Source organism: Carcharodon carcharias (genome assembly GCF_017639515.1).
Source record: "Carcharodon carcharias isolate sCarCar2 chromosome 40 unlocalized genomic scaffold, sCarCar2.pri SUPER_40_unloc_8, whole genome shotgun sequence".
NCBI lineage: Eukaryota > Metazoa > Chordata > Chondrichthyes > Lamniformes > Lamnidae > Carcharodon > Carcharodon carcharias.
In genome coordinates, this window is record NW_024470862.1 from 279,718 (window position 1) to 293,083 (window position 13,366).

At 57.4% G+C, this 13,366-nt stretch overlaps 1 protein-coding gene across 1 annotated transcript; it reads right to left on the reverse strand.

Annotated features, from left to right (window-relative positions):
• Positions 1–5,333: 5,333 nt before the first annotated feature.
• On the reverse strand, positions 5,334–11,521 carry LOC121275060 (lysophospholipid acyltransferase 5-like). Its single transcript, XM_041182452.1, has 4 exons — positions 11,368–11,521; positions 11,030–11,188; positions 7,313–7,427; positions 5,334–5,663 (listed from the first exon to the last, which is right to left on the reverse strand). The coding sequence occupies exons 1-3, from the start codon at positions 11,476–11,478 to the stop codon at positions 7,317–7,319; spliced, it is 381 nt and encodes a 126-aa protein (XP_041038386.1). The 5' UTR covers positions 11,479–11,521; the 3' UTR covers positions 5,334–5,663; positions 7,313–7,316.
• Between the last annotated feature and the right edge of the window lie 1,845 nt (positions 11,522–13,366).

Below are 13,366 nucleotides of genomic sequence, written 5' to 3' on the forward strand. Positions count from 1 at the left end.
TGAGACCGAGCGAGAGTGTGTGTGAGACCGAGAGAGAGAATGTGTGTGTGTGTGTGTGTGTGAGACCAAGCGAGAGAGTTTGAGAGTGTATGTGTGTGTGAGACCGAGAGAGAGTGTCAGAGTGTGTGTGAGTCCGAGCGAGAGAGAGTCTGAGAGTGTGTGTGTGTGTGTGAGACCGAGTGAGAGAGAGAGAGAGTCTGAGTGTGTGTGTGTGAGAGACTGAGCGAGAGAGAGTCTGAGAGAGTGTGTGTGTGTGTGTGTGTGTGCGTGAGAGACCGAGCGAGAGAGTCTGAGAGTGTGTGTGTGTGTGCATGAGAGACCGAGCGAGAGAGTCTGAGAGTGTGTGTGTGCGTGAGAGACCGAGCGAGAGAGTCTGAGTGTGTGTGTGTGTGTGTGTGTGTGTGTGTGCATGAGAGACCGAGCGAGAGAGTCTGAGAGTGTGTGTGTGTGTGTGTGTGACCGAGCGATCGAGTCTGAGGGTATGTGTGTGACCGAGCGAGATAGAGAGTCTGAGAGAGTGTGTGTGTGTGTGCGTGAGAGACCGAGCGAGAGAGTCTGAGAGTGTGTGTGTGTGTGTGTGCATGAGAGACCGAGCGAGAGAGTCTGAGAGTGTGTGTGTGTGTGTGACCGAGCGATCGAGTCTGAGGGTGTGTGTGTGACCGAGCGAGATAGAGAGTCTGAGAGTGTGTGTGTGTGCGTGAGACCGAGCGAGAGAGTCTGTGTGTGTGTGACCGAGCGATCGAGTCTGAGGGTGTGTGTGTGACCGAGCGAGATAGAGAGTCTGAGAGTGTGTGTGTGTGTGTGCGAGAGACCGAGCGAGAGAGTCTGAGAGAGTGTGTGTGTGTGTGACCGAGCGATCGAGTCTGAGGGTGTGTGTGTGACCGAGCGAGATAGAGAGTCTGAGAGTGTGTGTGTGTGTGTGTGTGTGTGAGACCGAGCGAGAGAGTCTGAGAGTGTGTGTGAGTGAGACCGTGCGAGAGAGAGTCTGAGAGTGTGTGTGTCTGTGTGTGAGACCGAGCGAGAGAGAGAGAGTTTGAGCTTGTGTGTGTGTGTGTTTGTGTGTGAGACCGAGCGAGAGAGTCTGAGAGTTTGTGTGTGTGTGTGTGAGACCGAGCGAGTGAGAGAGAGTCTGAGAGTGTGTGAGACCGAGCGAGAGAGTCTGAGAGTTGTGTGTGTGTGTGTGTGTGAGACCGAGCGAGAGAGAGTGTCAGAGTTTGTGTGAGACCGAGCGAGAGAGAATCTGAGAGTGTGTGTGTGAGAGACCGAGCGAGAGAGAGAGAGTTTGAGCATGTGTGTGTGTTTGAGAGACCGAGCGAGAGAGAGTTGGAGAGAGTGTGTGTGTGTGTGTGTGTGTGAGACCGAGAGAGAGAGTGAGTCTGAGTGTGTGTGTGTGTGTGTGTGTGAGACCAAGCGAGAGAGAGTCTGAGTGTGTGTGTGAGACCGAGAGAGTTTCTGTGTGTGTGTGTGACCGAGACAGAGAGAGAGTTTGTGTGTGTGTGTGTGAGAGAGAGAGAGTCTGAGTATGTCTGTGTGTGAGACCAAGTGAGAGAGAGAGTCTGAGAGTGTGTGTGTGTGAATCCGGGCGCGAGAGAGAGAGTCTGAGAGTGTGTGTGTGTGTGACCGAGACAGAGAGAGAGTTTCTGTGTGTGTGTGTGTGAGAGAGAGAGAGAGTCTGAGTATGTCTGTGTGTGAGACCAAGTGAGAGAGAGATTCTGAGTGTGTGTGTGTGTTTGTGTGACCGAGTGAGAGAGTCTGAGAGCGTGTGTGTGAGACCGAGCGAGAGAGACTGAGAGTTTGTGTGTGTGAGAGAGACCGAGCGAGAGAGAGAGTCTGAGAGTTTGTGTGTGTGTGTGAGACCGAGCGAGAGTCTGAGAGTTTGTGTGTGTGTGTGAGAGACCGAGCGAGAGAGTCTGAGTTTGTGTGTGTGTGTGTGTGTGAGACCGAGCGAGAGAGATCCTGAGGGAGTGTGTGTGTGTGAGATCGAGCGAGAGAGAGTCTGAGAGCGTGTTTGACCGAGAGTCTGAGTGTGTGTGTGTGTGAGACTGAGCGAGTCTGAGTGTGTGTGTGACCGAGTGAGAGAGTCTGAGAGTGTGTGTTTGTGAGACCGAGCGAGAGAGTTTAAGAGTGTGTGTGAAACCGAGTGAGAGAGAGAGTTTGAGTGTGTGTTTGTGAAACTGAGCGAGTGTGTCTGACTGAGCGAGAGAGTCTGAGTGTTTGTGTGTGTGAGACCGAGTGAGAGTGTGTGTGTGAGAGACCGAGTGAGAGTGTGTGTGAGAGAGACTGAGCGAGAGTCTGAGTGTATGTGTGTGAGAGAGCCCGACCGAGTGTGTGTGTGAGTTTGAGTGTGTGAGAGACCGAATGAGTCTGAGTGTGTGTGTGTGAGAGACCGAGTGAGAGTTTGAGTGTGTGTGAGACCGAATGAGAGTCTGAGTGTGTGTGTGAGAGACCAAGCGAGTGTGTGTATGTGACCGAGCGAGAGAGTCTGAGAGTGTGTGTGCGCGTGCGTGAGAGACCGAGCGAGTCAGAGTGTGTGTGTATGATGGAGCAAGAGAGAGTGAGTGTGTGTGTGCGAGAGACCGAGCAAGAGAGAGTCTGTGTGTGTGTGAGACCAAGCGAGTGTGTGTGTGAAACTGAGCGAGAGTCTGAGTGTGTGTGTGCGTGAGAGACCGAGCGAGAGAGCCTGAGAGTGTGTGTATATGACTGAGCAAGAGAGAGTCTGAGAGTGTGTGTATGACCGAACGAGAGAGTCTGAGAGTGTGACCGAGAGAGTCTGTGTGTATGTATGTGAGAACGAGCGAGTCTGAGTGTGTGTGTGAGACCAAGTGAGAGAAAGGGAGAGAGTTCGAGAGTTTGTGTGTGAGACCGTGCGAGAGAGTGTGTGGGACAGTGAGAGTGTATGTTTGTGTGTGAGACCAAGTGAGAGAGTTTGAGATTGTGTGTGTGTGTGAGACCGAGCGAGAGTGTTTGTGTGAGACCGAGCGAGTGAGTCTAAGAGAGTGTGTGTGCGCGTGTGAGAGACTGAGCGAGAGAGAGTCTGAGTGTTTGTGTGTGTGTATGACCGAGCGAGAGTCTGAGAGACCAAGCGAGAGAGAGAATCTGAGTGTGTGACCGAGCGAGAGTTTGAGAGTGTGCGCGTGTGACCGAGCGAGAGTCTGAGAGTGTGTGTGTGCCACTGAGCGAGAGTCAGAGTGTGTGTGTGTATATGACCGAACGAGAGTGTGTGCGCGCGCGACTGATCGAGAGAGAATCTGAGTGTGTGCGCGTGTAACCGAGCGAGAGTCTGAGAGTGTGTGTGAGACCGAGCGTGTGAGGGAGAGTCTGAGAGTGTGTGTTTGAGAGACCGAGCAAGAGAGAGTGTGCGTGTGACCGTGTGAGTGTATGTTTGTGTGAGAGACCGAGTGAGAGTTTGAGTGTGTGTGTGAGAGACCGAGCGAGAGTGTGTGTGTGTGTGAGAGACCGAGCAAGAGAGTGAGTCTAAGAGTGTGAGAGACTGAGCGAGAGAGAGTCTGAGTGTTTGTGTGTGTATGACCGAGTGAGAGTCTGAGAGAGTGTGTGTGTATGACTGAACGAGTGTGTGTGCGCGCGTGACTGATCGAGAGAGAGAATCTGAGTGTGTGCGTGTGACCAAGCGAGAGAGAGTCTGAGAGTATGTGTGTGAGACCAAGCGTGTGAGGGAGAGAGAGTCTGAGAGCGTGTGTGTGTTTGTGAGACCGAGCAAGAGAGTTTGAGTGTGTGTGTGAGACTGATTTGAGATTGAGAGCGTTTGCGTGTGTATGACCAAGCGAGAGTCTGAGTGTGTGTTTGTGAGACCGAGAGAGTTTGAGAGTGTGTGTGAGACCGAGCGAGAGAGTCGGAGAGGGTGTGTGAGAGACTGAGTGAGAGAGTTTGAGAGTGTGTGTGTGAGACCGAGTGAGAGTTTGAGTGTGTGTGTGTATGTGTGACCGAGCGAGAGTCTGAGTGTGTGTGTGAGAGAGAGACCGAGCGAGAGTGTGTGTGTGTCCAAGCGAGAGTCTGAGTGTGTGTGTGTGAGAGCCCGAGCGAGTGTATGTGTGTGTGTGTGAGAGACCGGGTGAGAGTTTGAGAGTGTGTGTGAGAGAGACCGAATGAGAGAGTCTGAGAGTGTGTGTGTGTGTGTGTGTGTGTGTGTGAGAGACCAAGCGAGAGTGTGTATGTGTGAGACCGACCGTGTGTGTATGACCGAGCAAGAGAGAGTCTGAGAGTGTGTGTGCGACTGAGTGAGAGAGTCTGAGAGTGTGTGACCGAGAGAGAGAGTCTGTGTGTGTGTGTGTGTGTGTGTGTGTGTGTGAGTCCGAGCGAGAGACGGTCTGAGTGTGTGCGAGACCGAGTGAGAGTCTGAGAGTGTGTGACCGAGCGAGAGAGAGTCTGAGAGTGTGTCACCGAGCGATAGAGTCTAAGAGTGTGTGTGTGAGACCGATCGTGTGAAGGAGAGAGGGGGTCTGAGTGTATGTGAGACCGAGCGAGAGAGTTTACGAGTGTGTGTGTGTGAGACTGAGCAAGAGAGAGAGCCTGAGTGTGTGTGTGAGAAACAGAGAGAGAGACCGAGCGAGCGAGTCTGAGAGTGCGTGTGTGAGACCGAGCGAGTGAGCGAGAGAGAGACAGAGAGATAAAGAGAGAGAGAGAGACAGAGATAGAGAGCGAGAGAGAGACAGAGACAGAGATAGAGAGAGACAGAGATAGAGAGAGACAGAGATAGAGAGAGACAGAGACAGACAGAGACAGAGACAGACAGAGAGAGAAAGCGGGAAAGAGAGAGAGAGAGACACAGAGAGACAGAGAGACAGAGACAGAGAGACAGAGACAGAGAGACAGAGAGACAGAGAGACAGAGAGACAGAGACAGAGAGACAGAGACAGAGAGACAGAGACAGAGAGACAGAGACAGAGACAGAGACAGAGGGAAAGAGAGACAGAGACAGAGAGAGACAGAGAGAGAGAGAGAGAGGGAAAGAGAGACAGAGACAGAGACAGAGACAGAGAGAGTTGGAGAGAGTTAGAGACAGAGACAGCGACAGAGACAGAGAGACAGAAAGAGAGAGACAGAGAGAGACCGAGCGTGTGTGCGTCCGAGAGGATTCTTTGGAAATAAAGCAGTCCAGCACTGTCGAGTGGCGTTTCGTTTCCTCCAAATCTGTTTTTACAAAACCTTTTATTTCAACGTAAAAAAATCAAACACAGGGAGCGAGGCCACCAGTTTGGTTCGAGACGGGTGGACTGAAGTGGACGGAGAGTCTGGCCGATGTCGCAACTCCCTCCCTCCCTCCCACGCCCCTCAGCGGCTGCAGCCCACCAGGCGTTAGCTCCAGTCCTGACGCCTCCTCCCTCCTCTACCCCCCCCCCACCACCTCCTCCCCAAACCCCTCGCCCTCGCAATCCCGACTCTCAAGAGCACGTTATAAAACGGAGGAACGTCCCTTCCGACGAACAAGGGCGTCGGAGGTGTTGGAGGGGGTGGGGCGGGAGGAGGATGGGGGTGGGGCGGGGGTTGTTGGTTGGGGAGAGAGAGAGAGAGAGAGACGGAAAGACAGGCCGATCGAGCTGTAGGCGCCACTTCCTCTCCTTCCCTCCTACAATCGTCTGAGTTGATTCGAGCACTTGAGATGTTCGGCGGGGCACTGACCGGTGTTGAGACGGCAGCAAAGGCACCTGTGGGCGGAGAAGAGGGAGAGTCAGTTCCCAGCGCCTGGTGTGGACCCTCGGGCTGATACCCAGCCGGCAGCTCCCCCCGAACCCCACCCCCCCCACCCCCACCACCATCTGTTCCATCGCTCCCACTCCAGCCCACCCCAGGACCCAGCGTTTAACGCCCGCACCACCAACCCAATCCCCTCCCCATCACCTCCCTTGGGAAGGCCGGGTGGTAGGGAGCCGAGCCTTTGCAGTCACTCACCTCCTGACTCCCCCTCCACCCCAAAGCCTGTCCACCCTCTCAACAAGGCACAAGTCAGGAGTGTGGATTGGACACTCCCCACTTGCCTGGATGAGTTGCAGCTCCCACGACACTCGAGAAGCTCGACACCGTCCAGGACAAAGCAGCACCTCCCCCCCGCAGCTCGATCGGCACCCCATCCACAAACATTCACTCCCTCCACCACCGACGCACAGGGGCAGCAGCGTGTGTACCATCTACAAGATGCACTGCAGCAACTCGCCAAGGCTCCTTCGACAGCGCCGCCCAAACCCACGACCTCTACCATCTAGAAGGACGAGGGCAGCAGACACACGGGGAAGACCCACCGCCTGGAAGTTCCCCTCCGAGCCCCTCACCATCCCGACTTGGGAATATATCGGCCGTTCCTTCACTGTCACTGGGGTCAAAATAATGGAACTCCCTCCCTAACAGCGCCGTGGGTGTACCTACACCACACGGGACAAAATCCTGGAACTCCCTCCCTAACAGCGCCATGGGTGTACCTACACCACACGGGACAAAATCGTGGAACTCCCTCCCTAACAGCGCCGTGAGTGTACCTACACCACACGGGACAAAATCCTGGAACTCCCTCCCTAACAGCGCCGTGGGTGTACCTACACCACACGGACAAAATCCTGGAACTCCCTCCCTAACAGCGCTGTGGGTGTACCTACACCACACGGGACAAAATCCTGGAACTCCCTCTCTAACAGCGCTGAGTAAATGTTTGTGGATGGGGTGCCGATCGAGCAGGCGGGGGGCTGCTTTGTCCTGGACGGTGTCGAGCTTCTTGAGTGTTGTGGGAGCTGCAACTCATCCAGGCAAGTGGGGAGTGTCCCATCCACACTCCTGACTTGTGCCTTGTAGATGGTGGACAGGCTTTGGGGGGGTGGGGATCAGGAGGTGAGTTACTCTCCGCAGGATTCCCAGCCTCTGACCTGCTCTTGTAGCCACAATATTTATCTGTCTGGGTCCCAGTTCAGTTTCTGGTCAATGGTAACCCTCAGGATGTTGATAGTGGGGGGATTCAGTGATGGTGATGCCATTGAACATCAAGGGGGCGATGGTTGGATTCTCTCTTGTTGGAGATGATTGCCTGGCACTTGTGTGGCCTGAATGTTACTCTCCACTTGTCAGCCCTGAGCCTGGATATTGTCCAGGTCTTGCTGCATTTGGACCCGGGGCTGCTTCAGTATCTGAGGAGTCGGGAATGGAGCTGAACATTGTACAACCATCAGCGAACACCCCCCACTCCTGACCTTACGATGGAAGGAAGGTCATTGAGGAAGCAGCTGAAGATGGTTGGACCTGGGACATGACCCCTACTCCCTCTCTCCTCACCCCTTGACCGCTCCCTCTCTGGCTCGAGCCCAGGACTTACCTTCCTATTGGTGTTTTAGATGTTTCTTTGGCACAAGCAGTTTCCGGTATGAAGGCATTAGCAATATCTGGGAGAAGAAGATTACATGTCCTACAAAATACACCGACTTGTATACCTAGAACAGGAGCAAAAACAGAAGCTGTTAGCTTTTATATCACACAGCCCATGCGGTGTTCCCTCAGTACTGACCCTCCGACAGTGCGGCTCTCCCTCAGTACTGACCCTCCGACAGTGTGGCTCTCCCTCAGTACTGACCCTCCGACAGTGTGGCGCTCCCTCAGCACTGACCCTCCGACAGTGCGGCGCTCCCTCAGCACTGACCCTCCGACAGTGCGGCGCTCCCTCAGCACTGACCCTCCGACAGTGCGGCTCTCCCTCAGCACTGACCCTCCGACAGTGCGGCTCTCCCTCAGCACTGACCCTCCGACAGTGCAGCGCTCCCTCAGTACTGACCCTCTGACAGTGCAGCACTCCCTCAGTACTGACCCTCCGACAGTGCAGCGCTCCCTCAGTACTGACCCTCCGACAGTGCAGCGCTCCCTCAGTACTGACCCTCCGACAGTGCAGCGCTCCCTCAGTACTGACCCTCTGACAGTGCAGCGCTCCCTCAGTACTGACCCTCCGACAGTGCAGCACTCCCTCAGCACTGACCCTCCGACAGTGCAGCACTCCCTCAGTACTGACCCTCCGACAGTGCAGCGCTCCCTCAGTACTGACCCTCTGACAGTGCAGCGCTCCCTCAGTACTGACCCTCTGACAGTGCAGCGCTCCCTCAGTACTGACCCTCCGACAGTGCAGCGCTCCCTCAGTACTGACCCTCCGACAGTGCAGCGCTCCCTCAGTACTGACCCTCCGACAGTGCAGCGCTCCCTCAGTACTGACCCTCCGACAGTGCAGCGCTCCCTCAGTACTGACCCTCTGACAGTGCAGCGCTCCCTCAGCACTGACCCTCCGACAGTGCAGCACTCCCTCAGCACTGACCCTCCGACAGTGCAGCACTCCCTCAGTACTGACCCTCCGACAGTGCAGCGCTCCCTCAGTACTGACCCTCTGACAGTGCAGCGCTCCCTCAGTACTGACCCTCTGACAGTGCAGCGCTCCCTCAGTACTGACCCTCCGACAGTGCAGCGCTCCCTCAGTACTGACCCTCCGACAGTGCAGCGCTCCCTCAGTACTGACCCTCTGACAGTGCAGCACTCCCTCAGTACTGACCCTCTGACAGTGCAGCGCTCCCTCAGTACTGACCCTCTGACAGTGCAGCACTCCCTCAGTACTGACCCTCTGACAGTGCAGCACTCCCTCAGTACTGACCCTCCGACAGTGCAGCGCTCCCTCAGTACTGACCCTCCGGCAGTGCGGCTCTCGCACAGTACTGACCCTCCGACAGTGCGGCCCTCCCTCAGTACTGACCCTCCGACAGTGCGGCTCTCCCTCAGTACTGACCGTCTGACAGTGCGGCGCTCCCTCAGTACTGACCCTGCGATAGTGCGGCACTCCCTCAGCAATGACCCTCCGACAGTGCGGCGCTCCCTCAGCACTGACCCTCCGACAGTGCGGCGCTCCCTCAGCACTGACCCTCCGACAGTGCGGCGCTCCCTCAGCACTGACCCTCCGACAGTGCGGCGCTCCCTCAGCACTGACCCTCCGACAGTGCGGCGCTCCCTCAGCACTGACCCTCCGACAGTGCGGCGCTCCCTCCGCACTGACCCTCCGACAGTGCGGCGCTCCCTCAGCACTGACCCTCCGACAGTGCGGCGCTCCCTCAGCACTGACCCTCCGACAGTGCGGCGCTCCCTCAGCACTGACCCTCCGACAGTGCGGCGCTCCCTCAGCACTGACACTCCAACAATGCGGCGCTCCCTCAGCACTGACCCTCCAACAGTGCGGCGCTCCCTCAGCACTGACCCTCCGACAGTGCGGCGCTCCCTCAGCACTGACCCTCCGACAGTGCGGCGCTCCCTCAGCACTGACCCTCTGACAGTGCGGCGCTCCCTCAGCACTGACCCTCCGACAGTGCGGCGCTCCCTCAGCACTGACCCTCCGACAGTGCGGCGCTCCCTCAGCACTGACCCTCCGACAGTGCGGCGCTCCCTCAGCACTGACCCTCCGACAGTGCGGCGCTCACTCCAACAGTGCGGGAGTGAGAGAGAGGAGAAGAGATGGGGAATGAATGTGAGGAGAGAGTGGGAGTGAGAGAAAGAGAGAGAGGAGAGAGGGGAAAGAGTGTGAGGAGAGAGTGGGAGGGAGAGACAGAGAGAGGAGAGGGGGGAAAGAGAGAGAGGAGAGGGGGGGATAGAGTGTGAGGAGAGACCGGGAGGGAGAGACAGAGAGGGAGGAGAGAGGGGACAGAGAGAGAGGAGAGAGAGGACAGAGAGAGAGGAGAGAGAGGACAGAGAGAGAGAGGAGAGGACAGAGAGAGAGAGGAGAGGACAGAGAGAGAGGGGAAAGAGAGGGAGGAGAGAGCGGGGAAAGAGAGAGAGGAGAGAGGGGAAAGAGAGAGAGGGGAAAGAGAGAGAGGAGAGAGGGGAAAGAGAGAGAGGAGAGAGGGGAAAGAGAGAGAGGAGAGAGGGGAAAGAGAGAGAGGAGCGAGGGGAAAGAGAGAGAGGAGCGAGGGGAAAGAGAGAGAGGAGAGAGGGGAAAGAGAGAGAGGAGAGAGGGGAAAGAGAGAGAGGAGAGAGGGGAAAGAGAGCGAGGAGAGAGGGGAAAGAGTGTGAGGAGAGAGCGGGAGGGAGAGAGAGAGAGAGGGGACAGAGAAAGAGGAGAGAGGGGAAAGAGAGCGAGGAGAGAGGGGAAAGAGAGCGAGGAGAGAGGGGAAAGAGAGCGAGGAGAGAGGGGAAAGAGAGCGAGGAGAGAGGGGAAAGAGAGCGAGGAGAGAGGGGAAAGAGAGCGAGGAGAGAGGGGAAAGAGAGCGAGGAGAGAGGGGAAAGAGAGAGAGGAGCGAGGGGAAAGAGAGCGAGGAGCGAGGGGAAAGAGAGCGAGGAGCGAGGGGACAGCGAGGAGCGAGGGGAAAGTGAGCGAGGAGAGAGGAGAAAGAGAGCGAGGAGAGAGGAGAAAGAGAGCGAGGAGAGAGGAGAAAGAGAGCGAGGAGAGAGGGGAAAGAGAGCGAGGAGAGAGGGGAAAGAGAGCGAGGAGAGAGGGGAAAGAGAGCGAGGAGAGAGGGGAAAGAGAGCGAGGAGAGAGGGGAAAGAGAGCGAGAGAGGGGAAAGAGAGCGAGGAGAGAGGGGAAAGAGAGCGAGGAGAGAGGGGAAAGAGAGCGAGGAGAGAGGGGAAAGAGAGCGAGGAGAGAGGGGAAAGAGAGCGAGGAGAGAGGGGAAAGAGAGCGAGGAGAGAGGGGAAAGAGAGCGAGGAGAGAGGGGAAAGAGAGCGAGGAGAGAGGGGAAAGAGAGCGAGGAGAGAGGGGAAAGAGAGCGAGGAGAGAGGGGAAAGAGAGCGAGGAGAGAGGGGAAAGAGAGCGAGGAGAGAGGGGAAAGAGAGCGAGGAGAGAGGGGAAAGAGAGCGAGGAGAGAGGGGAAAGAGAGAGAGAGAGAGAGGAGAGAGGAGAAAGAGTGTGAGGAGAGCGCGGGAGGGAGAGATAGAGAGGAGAGGGGGACAGAGAGAGAGGAGAGAGTGGGTGGGAGAGACAGAGAGAGAGGAGAGCGGGGGTAGAGTGAGAGTAGAGAGCGGGAGGAGAGAGAGAAATGTCCCCGTGATGATGCTCGGGGGCAACAGTGTCCTCACCTGGACCCATTTGTCCCAGGTAAAGAGGCAGAAGGGGATGAGCGGGTAACCCATAAATAGCCAGTGAAACGACTGCTGGAGAACGTAGAGGACAGGAGTGAGCTCGGACCTGGAGGTGATCCTGGTCAGCAGCGGGCTGTCTTCAATGAGCTGCAGTACCTGGGGGGAGAGAGACACAGAGAGAGAGAGATTACAGGCAGAGAGGAGAGCACGTCAATATTCAGGAGCCGTGGGGGGGGGTGGGGGGTGTAAAATCAGAACGCCCTTCCTCCTCCCCAACACCCCATTCCCCCACCCATCCTCCGGTCAGCCCCTCCCCGCAGCCAGTGGCCACTGACCTGTGTCTCATGGTAAACGATGACAAACTCCATGAAGAAGCACATCAAGTAGCCGGAGTGCAGACCATGCCAGACGGCCAGGAAGAGCAGCGTCACGCCCTGGGAGAGCATTTTACTGCCCAGGAACTTCAACCGCTTAAAGATGTGCCTGTGGATGAGAGGGAGAGAGAGCAAGAACGGGAGAGAGAGAGAGAGGGGGCGAGAGAGAGAGAGAGAGAGGGGGGCGAGAGAGAGAGAGAGAGAGGGGGCGAGAGAGAGAGAGAGAGAGAGAGGGGGGCGAGAGAGAGAGAGAGAGAGAGGGGGCGAGAGAGAGAGAGAGAGAGAGGGGGGCGAGAGAGAGAGAGAGAGAGGGGGCGAGAGAGAGAGAGAGAGAGAGGGGGCGAGAGAGAGAGAGAGACAGGGGGCGAGAGAGAGAGAGAGACAGGGGGCGAGAGAGAGAGAGAGACAGGGGGCAAGAGAGAGAGAGAGACAGGGGGCGAGAGAGAGAGAGAGACAGGGGGCGAGAGAGAGAGAGAGACAGGGGGCGAGAGAGAGAGAGAGACAGGGGGCGAGAGAGAGAGAGAGACAGGGGGCGAGAGAGAGAGAGAGACAGGGGGCGAGAGAGAGAGAGAGACAGGGGGCGAGAGAGAGAGAGAGACAGGGGGCGAGAGAGAGAGAGAGACAGGGGGCGAGAGAGAGAGAGAGACAGGGGGCGAGAGAGAGAGAGAGACAGGGGGCGAGAGAGAGAGAGAGACAGGGGGCGAGAGAGAGAGAGACAGGGGGGCGAGAGAGAGAGAGACAGGGGGCGAGAGAGAGAGAGACAGGGGGCGAGAGAGAGAGAGACAGGGGGCGAGAGAGAGAGAGACAGGGGGCGAGAGAGAGAGAGAGACAGGGGGCGAGAGAGAGAGAGACAGGGGGCGAGAGAGAGAGAGACAGGGGGCGAGAGAGAGAGAGAGACAGGGGGCGAGAGAGAGAGAGAGACAGGGGGCGAGAGAGAGAGAGAGAGGGGGCGAGAGAGAGAGAGAGACAGGGGGCGAGAGAGAGAGAGAGACAGGGGGCGAGAGAGAGAGAGACAGGGGGCGAGAGAGAGAGAGACAGGGGGCGAGAGAGAGAGAGACAGGGGGCGAGAGAGAGAGAGACAGGGGGCGAGAGAGAGAGAGACAGGGGGCGAGAGAGAGAGAGACAGGGGGCGAGAGAGAGAGAGGTGGGAGCGAGAGAGAGAGAGACCGGGGGAGAGAGAGAGAGAGACCGGGGGAGAGAGAGAGAGAGACCGGGGGAGAGAGAGAGAGAGACCGGGGGAGAGAGAGAGAGAGAGACAGGGGGAGAGAGAGAGAGAGACAGGGGGCGAGAGAGAGAGAGAGACAGGGGGAGAGAGAGAGAGAGACAGGGGGCGAGAGAGAGAGAGACAGGGGGCGAGAGAGAGAGAGACAGGGGGCGAGAGAGAGAGAGACAGGGGGCGAGAGAGAGAGAGACAGGGGGCGAGAGAGAGAGAGACAGGGGGCGAGAGAGAGAGAGACAGGGGGCGAGAGAGAGAGAGACAGGGGGCGAGAGAGAGAGAGACAGGGGGCGAGAGAGAGAGAGACAGGGGGCGAGAGAGAGAGAGACAGGGGCGAGAGAGAGAGAGACAGGGGGCGAGAGAGAGAGAGACAGGGGGCGAGAGAGAGAGAGACAGGGGGCGAGAGAGAGAGAGACAGGGGGCGAGAGAGAGAGAGACAGGGGGCGAGAGAGAGAGAGACAGGGGGCGAGAGAGAGAGAGACAGGGGGCGAGAGAGAGAGAGACAGGGGGCGAGAGAGAGAGAGAGACAGGGGGCGAGAGAGAGAGAGACAGGGGGCGAGAGAGAGAGAGACAGGGGGCGAGAGAGAGAGAGACAGGGGGCGAGAGAGAGAGAGACAGGGGGCGAGAGAGAGAGAGACAGGGGGCGAGAGAGAGAGAGACAGGGGGCGAGAGAGAGAGAGACAGGGGGCGAGAGAGAGAGAGACAGGGGGCGAGAGAGAGAGAGACAGGGGGCGAGAGAGAGAG

What these genes read in the sequence shown, in the direction of transcription:
- LOC121275060 (XM_041182452.1), bottom strand. Translation starts at nt 11,478, where the DNA reads ATGCTCTCCCAGGGCGTGACGCTGCTCTTCCTGGCCGTCTGGCATGGT. An exon ending in TCGTTTACCATGAGACACAG is followed by an intron (nt 11,189 to 11,367) that starts GTCAGTGGCCAC and finishes CTCTCCCCCCAG; the next exon opens with GTACTGCAGCTCATTGAAGA. An exon ending in CCTGGGACAAATGGGTCCAG is followed by an intron (nt 7,428 to 11,029) that starts GTGAGGACACTG and finishes CTCCTGTTCTAG; the next exon opens with GTATACAAGTCGGTGTATTT.